At 40.9% G+C, this 16,238-nt stretch overlaps 1 protein-coding gene across 1 annotated transcript; it reads right to left on the bottom strand.

Moving 5' to 3' along the window:
* Nucleotides 1–7,746: 7,746 nt before the first annotated feature.
* LOC127420008 (N-acetyltransferase 8) lies at nucleotides 7,747–11,907 on the bottom strand. The gene is made up of 2 exons (XM_051661910.1): nucleotides 11,827–11,907; nucleotides 7,747–9,568 (listed from the first exon to the last, which is right to left on the bottom strand). The coding sequence occupies exons 1-2, from the start codon at nucleotides 11,843–11,845 to the stop codon at nucleotides 8,835–8,837; spliced, it is 753 nt and encodes a 250-aa protein (XP_051517870.1). The 5' UTR covers nucleotides 11,846–11,907; the 3' UTR covers nucleotides 7,747–8,834.
* Nucleotides 11,908–16,238: the final 4,331 nt, after the last annotated feature.

The raw sequence follows: 16,238 nt of genomic DNA, 5'->3' as shown, positions 1-16,238 counted from the left end.
AATAATTTGTATTTTTATAATGGATTTTCATAGTTTAATACTGAAAGTCTGTGTCTTGGACATAAAAGGCATTTGAAAAGTACTAAAAATACATGTTGAAGGCCAGGTAAAAATTTTCCAATTCAATTTTAATTAAATCTATGTATAATTATTATTATTATTATTATTATTATTATTATTTTTAAGTTTAAATCTGTTAGTTTCAATAAAAATAACCCCCTGGAATATGAAAGTGCCCAAAGTTAAAGAAACACCCGCATATGGCAGACACTTTTACACAAAGTGACTTGCAGCGCATACATTTATGTATATATACACTGCCTGAACAAAAACAAAAGTCGCATACTCTAATATTTTGTTGGATCGCCTTTAGCTTTGATTATGGTGCTCATACATCATGGCATTGTTTTGACAACAACATTTATTTCTGTCCAGAGTTGCATTCATTTTTGTCCGAGATCTTGTATTGATGACGGGAGAGTCGAACCACTCCGTAAAGTCTTCTCCAGCACATCCCAAAGACTTTCAATGGGTTTAAGGTCAGGGCTCTGTGGTGGCCAATTCATGTGTGAAAATTATTCCTCATGCTCTCTGAACCACTCTTTCACAATTCATTCACAATGAATCTTGGCATTGTCATCCTGGAATATGCCCGTGCCATCAGGGAAGATGGGATAACCTGGTCATTCAGTACATTCAGTTAGTCAGCTGACTTCATTCCATCAGGGAACGGAGGTTACGAAAGTAACCATGATGTTAGCAAGCTAGTCATTCAGATACCAATGGAAAAACCTTACTTAAAGTGACGCTTGATGGCCTGAAAGGAGGAGTGCCATTGTTCATACAGCTCACATTTAAAACAACCACAACAAGTAAGATTCTACTTTCTTTCTTGCTCAAGTGACATTGCCCATGGCTAGAACGCTAATCAAAAGTTAATGCTGTTTAGCAAAGTATACACTGTCGTGTGAAGGGATTTGAATCTTGCTTTAGAAGCAGTGCTGTTTACTTCAAAGACAAAGTATTTTATTCATTCAGATTTGTATGTATATTTCAACATACTCATCTGCATAGTCATTCATATGTGTGTTTCAACATACACATTAATTGTGAATACAGTGAAGCAACTGTTTGACTCTTGCAAAAGATTGTCTTTCGAAAGATTGTCATTTGTTGATGTGGTCTGTCAAAATCTCTTCATCAAAGAGGCCTAAAGTAGCAAAAACTGTGCAGATAATTGCTGAATACTACCAAGCTGCCACAAATCTGATAAACAATGGGGAGAGATTTTTCTTAAATCATCTGTTTTCTGAAATGTCATATAACCAAATAACATTAGAGTCTCTCTGGCCATGTTTACAGCTTGCATTCACATCCATTTTGGGTGATCCAATCACAAGTGCTCAGCCCAAATCGATTGATATTGAAATTAATAAAGCTATAAAAGTAATGTAAATAGCTAGATAATTTAGTCTTTGACGAATTTGATGAGATGTATTGAGCCTATATGGAATTTGTTCGCAGACCTTGATATTTTGGGAAATGTGAGCACAATTGGAGACATTGTTCAAATCACTGGGGAATGTTTCTCTGAGAGGCAGGAAACTTGCAAAAGTCTCCATTTGCTCTTGATTTAATCTAATTAATGTCTAGGAGTAATGCAGTTGAAGTCAGAAGTTTACATACACCTTAGCCAAATTCCTTTAAACTCAGTTTTTCACAATTCCTGACATTTAATCATAGAAAACATTCCTTGTCTTAGGTCAGTTAGGATCACTACTTTATTTTAAGAATGTGAAATATCAGAATAATAGTAGAGAGAATTATTTATTTCAGCTTTTATTTCTTTCATCACATTCCCAATGGGTCAGAAGTTTACATACACTTTGTTAGTATTTGGTAGCATTGCCTTTAAATTGTTTAACTTGGGTCAAACGTTTTGGGTAGCCTTCCACAAGCTTCTCACAAAAATTTGCTGGAATTTTGGACCATTCCTCCAGACAGAACTGGTGTATCTGAGTCAGGTTTGTAGGTCTCCTTGCTCGCACATGCTTTTTCAGTTCTGCCCACAAATTTTCTATAGGACTGAGGTCAGGGCTTTGTGATGACCACACCAATACCTTGACTTTGTTGTACTTAAGCCATTTTGCCACAACTTTGGAGGTATGCTTGGGGTCATTGTCCATTTGGAAGACCAATATGCGACCAAGCTTTAACATCCTGGCTGATGTCTTGAGATGCTTTGCTTTAATATATCCACATAATTTTCCTTCCTCATGATGCCATCTATTTTGTGAAGTGCACCATTCCCTCCTGCTGCAAAGCACCCTCACAACATGATGCTGCCGTCCCATGCTTTACGGTTGGGATGGTGTTCTTCGGCTTGCAAGCCTCACCCTTTTTCCTCCTAACATAACGATGGTCATTATGGCCAAACAGTTCAATTTTTGTTTCATCAGACCAGAGGACATTTCTCCAAAAAGTAAGATCTTTGTCCCCATGTGCACTTGCAAAATGTAGTCTGGCTTTTTTATGTTGGTTTTGGAGCAGTGGCTTCTTCCTTGCTGTGCAGCCTTTCAGGTTATGTCGATATAGGACTCGTTTTACTGTGGATATAGATACTTGTCTACCTGTTTCCTGCAGCATCTTCACAAGGTCCTTTGCTGTTGTTCTGGGATTGATTTGCACTTTTCGCACCAAACTACATTCATTTTTAGGAGACAGAATGCGTCTCCTTCCTGAGCGGTATGATGGCTACATGGTCCCATAGTGTTTATACTTGCGTACTATTGTTTGTACAGATGAATGTGGTACCTTCAGGCATTTGGAAATTGCTCCCAAGGATGAACCAGACTTGTGGAGGTCCACAGTTTTGTTTTGTTTTTTGTTTTTTTCTGAGGTCTTGACTGATTTCTTTTGATTTTTCCATGATGCCAAGTGAAGAGGCACTGAATTTGAAGGTAGGCCTTAAAATACATCCACAGGTACACCAATTCAGTATACCTACTTTCAGAAGCTAAATGGCTAATTGTCTAAAGGCTCAACGTAATTTTATTGGAATTTTCCAAGCTGCTTAAAGGCACAGTTAACTTAGTGTATGTAAACTTCTGACCCACTGGAATTGTGATATAATCAATTAAAAGTGAAACAATCTGTCTGTAAACATTTGTTGGAAAAATTACTCGTGTCATGCACAAAGTGTATGTCCTAAACCACTTGCCAAAACTATAGTGTGTTAATATTAAATCTGTGGAGTGGTTAAACCTAAGTGTATTTAAACTTCTGACTTTTAATGGTAAATAAGATTTTAAAGAGATCTCATTTGTGATTTTTCTTGAAATTTCTTTAAATCTAGTTGGTAAAGTTTAAAACTCTTGTTTTGATATAATGATTACATGTTTAGTGAGTAGCTGGTGTTTCACAATTGTCTGGGACAGATCAGGACACATTAAAGTTTACACTAAAAATGCAGTGTGGCTATTTTGCAGACTTTTCCAGCTTAAGATTTCATTTATCCTTGTTTGTGCTCCAAGTTAACTAAGAACTTTTCCTAGTTTAACTACTAAACCAATTTACAGCATTATAAGCAACACCTCATGACTCTTTATTCACATAAGCTTGGAACTGAGTTCTGGAAAGCCAGAATATATGTTTGGCTGAGCTGTGCCTTCAACCATAATAGTTCAAATGATATCTGATTCATTTTGAACTCTGATTACAGTATCCAATTTCATTTGGTCTGTCTGATGTCTTTGTTTTGTGTCAGATTTCAAGAGCTTCTGAGGAGAATGTGTTGAAAGAAAGTCACAGACCTGAACTTTCCTTCAACCAGTGACCTGAAAATGCCTCTGTAGTGTCTTTGAAGACTGTTTTGCTGACTGAGGACCTGCCTGGTTTGCTGACCTGGTTTTGTAAAATCTATAGTGATCCATATCTTGCTATCACAGTATGTTTTGTTTCCACATGAATTATGATGAGATCACTGATATAATATCTCTGTAACTGCCTTTGTTACATTCTGTACACTAAATGTGAAGTGACGCAGGACTGCAGGAACTCAATAAAAACTGCACATAGGTAGTTGACATGGTCCGTAGTGTCAGTGGCGCCTGCAGCTGTACGGCCGTACACACTACGTGTACCATGAGAGCTCCTACTGACTGAGAAACATTTTCTCTGAGAATATTTCAGCAATCATAAAGTGTGTACCGTATTTTGTTGACTGTTCAACAAACAAGCAATGCACGATTTGGAATTAATCTTCCTTTTGAATCTGTTCTTTTCAGTGAATTGGCCAAATGGGCTTGTAAAACAGACTGAATCAATTTGTGATTCAGTACAATTCATTCTAACCGCTCTCTCACTGAATCATTTGGAGCGGTTTCTCATACAGTAAAACAGTATTGGCATATTTGCGAACACAGAACAAACAGCGCTGGATAAAGTGGATATTTGCCTACAATCAGCTGAAACCTTCTGGTGCCTTTTTGAGAGGTAACTTTGAGCGATACTTTTAAAGTGATAGTTCACCCAAAAATGAAAATTATCTCATTATTTACTCACACTCATGCCATCCCAGATGTGTATGACTTTCTTTCTTCAGCAGAACACAAAGATTTTTAGAAGAATATTTCAGCTCTGTAGAAACATAAAAGTAATCTATATGACTCCAGTGGTTAAATCCATATCTTCCGAAGTGATATAATAAGTGTGGGTGAGAAACAGAACATTATTTAAGTCATTTTTTACTCTAAAACTCCATGTTCACTTTCACTTTCAGATGTGAAAATGAAACTAAACAGGTAACACATGTGACTTTCAGATGTGAAAATGGAGATTTAGAGTTAAAAAAAGGACTTACATTTTGATCTGTTTCTCACCCACACCTATCACCAGTTACAGGACCTTAAATATACACTGCAAATAAAGACAAATAAAATACATTTAATTAATTAATTTCTTAATATTTTTTGCATTCAATATTATGACTTGTTTATAATATTGTTTATTATGACCAGAGAATATACCTTAAATTAAATGTATTTTCTTACGACAATGGCATTTTTATATTGTTTTAAGCATAAATCTAATACAATTAGTGAGGTTTATAACTATAAAAAGCTATTTTCCAGTGCATTTTCTCTTATACATATCTAATAGGCCTACATTTAAATGTAAAAATAAAATCTTGGTGCTGAAAAAAAAAAGTCCATGGCCATGTTATGCGTCAGTTAACCACATGCATTATGTGAAACAAATGATTTGGGCTGAGTACACTACAATATGCTTCTTGTGTGTAATGATAGCTTTAATGAGTTTTAATTTTAATATATATACTATTTCCAGAGAAAACAACACTACCCCAAGTATCCTCATTTAATGAGACTGATATTGCATTCAGCTTGCACCCCTAAAATTCACACCGAACATGAACAGACATTTGAAGATTAATTGGCATTCCATACCAGTCTTGCACTCAGTGTGTGTGTGTGTGTGTGTTGATTTCTGTATGCCCCCTCAAATCCCTGGGGTGCGTTCATTAAAGAGAACTGCTCTTTCGCCATCTCTCATTTTCCCTTTATCTCTCTGCTTTAATGTCTGCTGAAAGATTATTATATTTAAATTGGCCTATTTATAATGTTTTTTTTTCTTTGTCCCGATAATGTCAAGTTAATGTTTTATTATATGAATTCTGTTCAATGTACATGCACGTTTGACCTTAGAAGTCATATTGATGTATTTACATATTGTAAACTGATAAATAACCTTTCTGCCAGGTTGTGGTTTTCGAGTATGGAGGAACTTAAGCAATTAATTAAATATTTAACCTCTCAATGTTTCGAAATGTTATCAATCAGTGGCGTGCACAGAAGGGGGGCAGCAGGGGCGTAAGCCTTTAACAGTACGCGCTACAGCAGATCAGGGAGAATGCCAGTCGGAAGTGATCATCCCTGTGCCCTTGAAGTGGGTACTCTGAAGGGAACATTGATGAGACAAGTGATGAGACAAGAAAAAGATTAGCACTGTGAAGTAACCAGGGTAATACCATGGTACTGACTGATTATTATATTAATATTTCATGATCTTGTCATGGTAGTCCAAGGTATTAAAAAAATACCATGGTTTTACTATAGCACATGTCAAAAACATGGCATTACCATGGACCATGTCTAAAAAAATGTCCATGGTGCTTTATGTGAGAAATATAACAGAATATGCTGTTATTTGATAAAGGAAATAATGGGAAAATTAGGATATGTATATAATAAAAAGTAAATGCATAAATACTGTAAAAGGAATGGAATTGGGTAAGTATATATAAGTACTACTCATTCAAAAATAAAAATATCAGCACCCTTTTTTATCCTTCTGCCTCTGTCCCTGCTGATATCTGCGCACGCCACTTAGTCTCTGTAGAATTTTCTTAAAAGCTATCTATAAAATGCATTGTCACACAGCTCGGCACTTGCCAATTATTCAGCATTACTACCGTGATGTTATCTGCCCTGACATTGTTGTGTCCCTTCCTCATGTGTGCTTATGCATGCATTGAAGTCATGATGTGAAATTTAGACAATTAATTTAAAAGCCATCCTTATGCATGGGATGAATTATAATGCTGGAAGTCATTACTAAAGGCTAATTCCCATCTGAGTGGTTGAAAGTGGGCTCTGTTGCATTCATCACCTGCGACTGACGAGATCTGAGCGGGTGAATGATGTCTGGGGTCTGTCTAGTAATGTGTGTGCATCTCAACCCAGCACTTTGACATATGGGGGGCCAAAAAGGAAATCATTTTATACAAAATTAATATAGAGTTAAAATCCATAAAAAAAAAAAAAAAAAAAAAAAATATATATATATATATATATATATATATATATATATATATATATATATATATATATATATATATGTGTGTGCAACTATAAATATAAATATATCATATAACTGAATATTTGATATATATTTATTAACCTAAATATGTATCTGAATATATAAATGTCATCTAAATCCTGAAAATTCATTTGTAAATCAAACTACGTAATTATAAAAAAAAAAAATCAAAATATACAGTTGAATTTTTTTATAGTCAAAAATCTAACGTTTATGCTAAAATTTGTATGACTGTAAGTGTATATAAAAGTACAAACATTCCATGTTGACTCTCAAATAATAGGCCATAAGGGGTCATAAATGCTGGATGCACAATAATTACAAAGGAATTAGCAAAAAGTTGTTTAAAATAATTTTAGAAGTAGTATAGTATTTCACACTACATGACATGTCAACTACCCATGCACATAATATTTCTGAATGTATATAAGTCTGAATATATATATTTATAAATCTGAATAGATATAAATAGTGTTATATGCAAATTTACTCTTGAATAAATAAATGTAAATCCTGAATATGTAGAATGTAATGTACTATATGGAACACAGTAGATAGCGAATCAAATAATCTAAATTGACCACTACTGTGATTTGTAGTTTACCCTCAACCTATTCAAGGGATATAATCTAAACTGTGAATAATCTTTATATAATAATGAAATTATGTGCATTATTTTCATTATGTCTTTTGAGATGGTCACAATACTGATGTGATCCACTGTCAAGTGCACAGTGAAAAGAGCCACTGTACTCTACTATTAGCAATAAGTTCAATAGATCAGTAGTAATGCTGTTACCCAACTGAACATGGATTTTACTTTTGAGTTGTAAACAGTAGGCCCTTTATTCAAAACCACACAGTAAGATCACATGCACAGTCATTGTGCTTAAAAGAAGTTTAAACCTCTGGCCGCATTCTTTGGTTTTGCATTTCAGTGGTATTTTAAGTTTTTTAGTGTGGTCTTATAGGTCAGCTGGTGTGAATTCCTGTGAAGCAATGAGATTCAACTTTTAAATGAAAGCTAAATGTAGCTTTAAGATTGTATAACCTTTTTACACCACAATGTCTATTCACATCACTACTATTCTAATGGATGGGTGTGCAAACCATAGTATGTGTATTGTTTATTGCCTTTACTCTTTGTGTTCATTTCACATTGCAAATAAACTATTTTCCAGCAAATACAAATATTTTATTTAAATTGGCCTTGATGGTGATCCCAGAGCAAGTATGCAGTCTTGATTGTCTTTGGAGTGAGTATGCAGTCTTAATTATATAGGGATGGCCAAATGGTAAAATTCTAAAATTTGGTTTAGAGTTTAAATTTGGCTTTGTTCAGACATGCAGCAAAAGTTAGAAATGTTGGGCATATCCCACACAAATCTGCTATTATCTTGTGTGGTTTGAAATCCAGTTAAAATAAGATTTTTGGTCTGAATAGTCAGATAAGGCTTTTTTCTTTTTTTGTTTTTCATCATTTCGTCTCTTTATTACTATAGCAACCGATGTAAACATAGTGAATATTAAAGGGATTGGGTCCCAAAAATGAAATTTCTGTAATTACTCACCATCATAATGTTCCAAACTCATATGATATTCTTTCTTCCATGGAACACAAAACATGATGTTAAGCAGAATATTAGTCTCAGTCACCATTGACTTTCATTGCATCTTTTTCCTTACCATAAAAAGTGCATGATGACTGAGGCTAACAGTCTGCCTAACAATTCACATTACATTTTTGGGTGAACTATTCCTTTAACTGTATTGTCTAAACAAACGGATCCGATGTCATCACTTAAATAATATTGGATTTGAAAACCAAATCCGATTTGTGTGCAGTGTGAACAAAGCCAATGACATTGACAAAATACATCTAAACATTTCTGTATTGTTGCAAGGTTTTTTTTAAAAGTTAACATTGTTAACATATTTTATAGATGCTTTTCCATTCGTATTATATTAATCCTGGCCAGTTTAGAAATCCAAGGATTAGAGTGTGTCTTGCTGTGGACTGAAGTCTCAGTGAAGCCCAGTTTGCAGAACAGCGAGTTAGCTGCGCTCTGCGGGGAGCTGGTTTCTACAGCCATACGGGAAATGCCCTGCTCTTTACAAAACTCTATTGCTGTCTCTGCCAGTTGTGTTCCCAGACCTTTACGCCGATGGGGAAAGGACACAATTAATTGAAACACTTCCCCCGCACTCTCCTCTAGAGATGCCACATCCTCTGCGGCAGCATTCCATCCATCGCTCCTGTCGCTCTGTACTATGCCCTTGACACCAACTACAGCAATGAGCCCGGCCACCTTTGACTTTCCATTCACCTCCATCTCAGCCACCCAGAAGTTATTCACCGGGTTATCCAGGAAGTTGGCCTGAATGTCAGCCATTTCCACATCCAGCTTTCTTTTGAGGTAGCCATCATAAATTTCGTGACAACAATAATAAACCAAACTGGCCCATGCTCCTCCGAAGAGCAAGGCCTGGAAGTATGAGCTTCCTCCGAGCACATAGCCGGCTACAGAGATGCTGAGTGTCATGCCGATGTGGTCTGGGTGGCTCATAGCTTTAAAGAAGGCTGGGTAGACATGTTCAAGAATCCCAAAGCGTAAGAGAGAGATGACAGCAACCTTATCTGTGGGCTTGTATGGCCTGATTACACAATGCACTGTAAGAGAGGTGGAAGAGAAAAGGATTCAATTCAGTGTTGACATAACATGTGGAGTTTATAAAATCCAGTAGACATGTGTGCAGTAGGTAAGAAATGTGGAGGGAAGGGATAAAGTGCAGAAGGAAGGAATAAAATGCAGAAGGAAGAAAAAGAAAGGTTTAAAAATTAACAAAGAAGTGTGGAAGAAGGGATGCGAATGGAAGGAAGGAAAGAAGGAAAGATGAGTGGAAAAAATAAAGATGAAGGAAGAAAATGTTAAACTAAAGAAAGATGATATGAAAAAAGGATGTTTAGAAGGAAGGAAAAATGTAGTGTGGAAGGAAGGTGGAAGAAAGGATGTGTGGCAGGAAGGAAGGAAGGAAAAAGGAAAGGAAGATGGAAGACAATGCTAAAGGAATAAAGAGTAGAAGGAAGGAAGATTAGAAGGAAGAAAGGAAGTGTGGAAGGAAGGAATTGCTGAAGGAAGATAGAAAAATGAAAAAAAGAATGAAGGAAGGGTGGAAGAAAGCATGTGCAGCCGGAAGGAAGGGTGAAGAAAGGAAAAGAGGAAGGAAGGAAATTTTAATTAATAAAGGGTGAAAGGAAGAAAGGAAGTGTGGATTGAAGGAAGTGTGGAAGGAAGGAAGTGCAGAAGGAAGACAGAAAGGGCGAAAAAGAATACAGGAAAGGTTAAATTAAGGATGTGTGGCAGGCAGGAAGGAAGGGCAGAGAAAGGAAAAGAGGAAGGAAGGAAATGTTGAAGTAATAAATGGTGAAAGAAAGAAAGGACATGTGGAAAGAGGGAATTGTGGAATGAAGGAAGTGTGGAAGGAAGGAAGTGCAGAAGGAAGACAAAGAAAGCAAAAAAGAATAAAGGAAGGGTGGAATTAAGGATGTGCGGCAGGAAGGAAGGAAGGACGGAGAAATTAAAAGAGGAAGGAAAGAAATGTTGTAGTAATGAATGGGGGAAGGAAAGAAGTTTAGAAGGAAGGAAGAAAGGAATTGTGGTTGGAAGGAAATGTGGAAGGAATTGCAGAAGGAGAGAAAGAAGAAAGTGCAGAAGGAAGACAAAGAAAGCAAAAAAGAATAAAGGAAGGGCGGAATTAAGGGTGGACAAGTATCATTTACATGCGCAGTCCCAACGCTCAGAGCAAAACAAGACATTCTCTGTAGCGCTTTTCATGTGGAGTTCAAAATGGGGCAAATCATGTGTATGCCATGATTAATAATGTGGAGGATGAGGGTTTAAGAGATTTAAATCCGATTGCAGTGATTACTGAACACATGAGGACTGGTTATTTCATTGAGTTTACCTCCCACTTAGAGTTTGGGAAACGTTTAATGTTACTTGAATTGGTGCTATTTTAGTACATTTCTTTCTTTATACTGTGGAATACTTTGTTTAGAAAATGTTAATAAAACATTATTTTTACATAGTTTTCTTTTTTTTTTCTAAGAAGAAACTAAATGGAAGCTCCTGTCACCAAGACAAATTCCTTGTATGTGTAAGCAAACTTGGCAATTAAGCTGATTCTGATTCTGAAATGCATTTTGACAGGAAAAGACGTATATAGAGTCAAATGTAAGCACTTTAGAAATTCTGCGATTAATCACGATTAACTCTGAAAAAATATGCAATTAATCACGAATAACTATGGAAAAATCATGCGATTAATCATGATTAAATATTTTAATTGACTGACAGCACTTGTTTAATTACGCATGATCACATGAACATACGTGTGAAACATTGACCATCCATGTGAAATGTTCCAAAACCACACAAAAGATTATTTTGTTAAAATGAAACATCTGAACTTTTCCATTAAAATATCAGAAAGACAGCTCAGTCCACTGAAAAACATACTTTTTTTTTTTTTTCTCACTAGAACACAACTAATTGGAATAAATTAATTTAAACAGTGGAACTACTGTTGGGAATGTCTGTGTATGCTGTAAACCACCAACAAACTTAATACATTATAATAAAAGAATGTTTCACATTTTATAAACCCGACATTCAGTGTGAACCCAAGAAATATTAACATAAATTACAATAAAGTTGCCAATTTACCTGAACAATCAGTACACATATATTAATATTCACAAAGATTTAGAAAATTACATATCTTGCCCCAACGAACCGCATTTTTAGCAACTCTCCAAAGAACAATCTATTCCAGTCTTTGCATGCTAATTTCATTAGCAGTAACACAAACCTGACACCTTCCAGACACCTCCTTTAACACATTTTTACAGAGAACATTTTTACTTACAGTTACGTTTCTCTGCCATCGCTACCTTTTCCTTCTTTATAACTCTCAGATGCGCTCTCCCCCTCTTTACCTCCACTCTCTGTGAACTTTAGCCACAGTGTGGGACAAATACCCTTATACAGAGCCGCTTAGGGAAAGCAATGGGGCACACACACACACACACACACACACACATTTAACGTCTCACTGGTATTCGATCAAATCAGCTCTAATCTTAGACGGACTGTGTAATAAGGTCCTCATATGCATTGCTGGTTCAAACATTGGCCAGTATATCTCAATGACTTTGTAGGGCTGGACTTGTTTGCCAGCTGCAAATGTGACCTGGGTTTTAATCGTGAGATACCAGATTGGTGTAACTGTGTCATTGATATGGGCTGTTAATGTTGATACCTCACTGCCAGCTCTACATGTTAAAACTGCTGATTGCAAACAGCTTTTACTAAGTTGGCCAAACTATTCATGTCAAAACTGATTGACTGTTTAAAAGACAGCTTTCATGTCTTGAAATTGTATTTCCCAACCTTATGGTCATTTTGTGGATTAATTATTGTTTCAATATCTCTCAACTTGTGTCCATTATAAATATTTCTCAAACAACATGAGATGGGAGTTACAAAGATTTTTTTTTTGTAATTTTTTTTAGAAGATTGAGAATGTCTTGGTTACTTTCGTAACCTCCGTTCCCTGATGGAGGGAACGAGACATTGTATTGATGTAGTGACACTAGGGGTCACACTTGGGAGCCCCAAACACCTCTGATCTTTGAGAAAAGGCCAATGGGAACTGGCGAGTGGAATTTGCATGCCACTCCCCCAGACATCCGGGTATAAAAGGAGCTGGCTCACAACCACTCATTCAGGTTTTATGCTGAGGAGCCGAGACAAGATCCCGGCCATTTCAGCGGGTAGTTCAGTGTTGTGGCAGGAGGGACACAATGTCTCATTCCCTCCATCAGGGAACGGAGATTACGAAAGTAACCAAGACGTTCCCTATCTGTCACTCACTCAACGTTGTGTCGATGTAGTGACACTAGGGGTCCCTATACGAAACGCCACAACTAGCTGAACTGTGTTACATGGACTGGCGGTGCGAGACGGGCAACTTGCTGCATGCCTCGTAGCCAGCACACCTGGCCATCATATAACCTCCCCCAAAGCACCTACGAGTGTCGTACGGTCCCCCGCACCCCGGGGACAAGTCGACTGCCCAAAAAAAAATGGGGAAAGGCTGCCCCAGCCATGGCCTCTTCTCTTTTTTTCTCCCCAAAAAAGAATGGAAATCTTGTTCAGCTGGGGGCCATAAGTGTCCGCATCGGGGAGGTGTCACATCCCAAGGGGAAGACACCGTGGAGACCACACCCTACCTGAAGGGGAGGTGATTGTGTGGAAATACGTCACATGGTCTTACCGAGCTTGTCGGCAGTGTCGCACGTGGAGAAGTCCCCGTGGTAGGTCCAATCTAGAGGGAAGGAGCTCTACAACACGGCAACCAGTGGAAGAGGGAACTCTGCCCAAGAAAGACGTGGGTTTACCAACGGGGAAACCATCTTGTGGAAGATACATCACACAGGGTTACATACAGGCAACCAGCGCATGTGGAGCACCTACCGCAGCACAGGGCCTATTAGTACACATGCTGGGCCGGCATAGAGTTTCTCCACCAACTCGCCTGCCACAGGGCAAAGGAGGAAGGACATCCAGGGTCCACGACTTCGTGAACATGGCTGGGGGGTAAAAGCACACGTCTCCGCTTCCAGGAGGGGGAAGGTACTATGTGCAAGTGGTACACCCGGCCAGTTGTACCTGACAACTCAAGGGACGAAACTGGCTCAACCCGGAGATTGTAGAAACTTGCAAAGGTGTTGGGTGTTGCCCAGCCCGCTGCTCTGCAGATGTTTGCTAAATAGGCACGATTGGTCAGAGCCCAGGAGGCTGCCACACTCCTAGTAGAGTGTGCTCATAGCCCCAAGGGAGGCGGCACGTTCTGGGCATGATATGCCAAAGCGATGGCGTCAATGACCCAGTGGGTGATCCTCTGTTTGGAGACAGCGCTCCCTTTCCACTGTCCTCCAAAGCAGACAAAGAGATGCTCAGAGCATCTAAAGCTAGTAGATGCGTAAAGCATGCACTGGACACAGCAACGACAAGGCTGGGTCTGCCTTCTCCTGGGGCAGCCTTTGCAGGTTCACCACCTGATCCCTAAATGGGGTCATGGGAACCTTGGGCACATAGGAACCAATCATCAAGCCCAGTGAGAGTATTCCAACCAAACTCCAGGCATGTGCCGCTGACAGAGAATGACAGCAGGTCCCCTACCCTCTTGATGGACGTGAGCGCAGTCAGGAGGGCAGTCTTTAATGAGACCACCTTTAGCTCAACTGACTCCAGGGGCTCAAACGGTGCTCCCCGTAGGCCCCGTAGGACCATGGAGAGATCCCATGAGGGAATGAGGTACGTCTGGGAGGATTCAACCTCCTCGCGCCTCTAAGGAACCTGATGTGTCAACTGCATTGTGGTGTGGAACCATAGCAGCCACATACACTCTCAAGGTGGGGGGGACAGCCACCCTACCAGCCTCTCCTGCAGGAAGGAAAGCACTGATCTGACTGTGCATCTCTGGGGGTATTCGCGTCGGGAAGGACACCACTTAGCGAACAGACACCACTGCAAAGCATATAGGCGCCTCATAGAGGGAGCCCTAGCCTGAGTGATCGTGTCTACCACCGTGGGTGGTAGGCCACTTAGGTCTTCCACGTCCCGTCCAAGGGCCAGACATGAACATTCCAGAGGTCTGGTCGCGGGTGCCACATGGTGCCCCATCCCTGAGAGAGGAGAACCCTCCTCAGGGGAATTCACCAGAGAGGGGCTGTCGCAAGGAGTGTGAGGTCCGAGACCCAAGTATGGGTGGGCCAGTAGGGTGCCACTAGGATGACCTGCTCCTCGTCCTCCCTGACCTTGCACAGGGTCTGTGCAAGTAGGCTCACTGGGGGAATGCGTACTAGTGCGGCACCCGGGGCCAGCTGTGTGCCAGTGTATCTGTGCAGAGGGAAGCCTTGGTCAGGGCATACCAGAGTGGGCAGTGGGAGGATTCATGGGAAGTGAACAGGCTTACCTGCGCTTGACCGAATCGACTTCAAACCAGCTGGACAACCTGGGGGTGGAGTCTCCACTCTCCCCTGAGCGTGATCTGTCACAACAGCACATCTGCCATGGTCCCCCACCTCTGCACGCCCAGCTGTGGCACAACACATCCGCCCGGGCGGTTGTGATGGATTACGAGGACGGTTTCCTCCTCCCCTGTCGCTGACCGGTCCTATGGTGGGTACCCGGAGCCAGGTAAGTGCTTCGATGTCCCCAGACTCAGCACGGCCATGAGTTCGGGGTCCGAGCCCCCTCAACGTGGTGCCTCTGGCTCCACCCCGCCGCGAGGCCCCTTCTGCGGAAGGACGAGATCTCCATGGGGAGGGCAGCTGAACCCAGGCGGGTGCCTGGTGAACTGAATCGCATAGCCAAGTCGGACGGTCCCGGTCAGCCATCGCGACGGGTTGGGGAGCGCAAGCCACGCCCCCGAGCTCTGGGCGAGGGGGACCAAGGAAACAATCGTGTCGGACATACCAATGGGTGGGGACTCGCGGCGGGGTGGAGCCTGAGGCACCATGTTGAGGGGGCTCGGACCCCGAACTCATGGCTGTGCTGAGTCTGGGGACGTCGAAGCACTTACATGGCTCCGGGTACCCACCATAGGACCGGTCAGCGATGGGGGAGGAGGGAACCATCCTTGTAATCCATCACAACCGCCAGAGGGCCTGCCTCCACAGCATCGTGCCTGCCATAAATGTGCAGTGTCCGGCAATCACAATAACGATGGCCGAAAACACCGGGTGTGTGACCCAGGATGGGTCGTCCGTCTCAGGGGCGCTGGCTAGAAGCCTTCCTTGGGTTCTTGGCGGCAGGCCGTGAGACAGGGGGGCATCTGCTTCCTGCGGGTGGCTCTACGCCGGGGCCTGGACGCTGGCCCAGGCTGCAGCGGAGCCGATGTCGTCGCCGCAGGAGGACACCCCTGGCGACGAGCAGACGGGGTGCAGGATCTTGATCCACACCAGGGCAGGATATGCTGAATAGCCTCCGTCTGCTTCTTAACCGTCGAGAACTGCTGGGAAAAGTCCTCGACGGTGTTGCTGAATAGGCCAACCTGGGAGATGGGTGCGTCAAGGAACCGTGCCTTGTCAGCCTCCCTCATCTCGACCAAGTTGAGCCAAAGGTAGTGCTCCTGGACCACCAAGGTGGACATCGCCTGCACGAGAGTCCACGCCATGACCTTTGTCACCTGGAGGGCGAGATCGGTCGCCGAGCATGGCTCCTGCATCAATCTACCCTCGTGCAGTTCTCTCAGTGCCTTGGCTTCCACTT

The sequence above is a fragment of the Myxocyprinus asiaticus genome, chromosome 29 (assembly GCF_019703515.2).
Source record: "Myxocyprinus asiaticus isolate MX2 ecotype Aquarium Trade chromosome 29, UBuf_Myxa_2, whole genome shotgun sequence".
Lineage (NCBI taxonomy): Eukaryota > Metazoa > Chordata > Actinopteri > Cypriniformes > Catostomidae > Myxocyprinus > Myxocyprinus asiaticus.
This window is presented reverse-complemented; position numbering and strand designations above follow the sequence as displayed.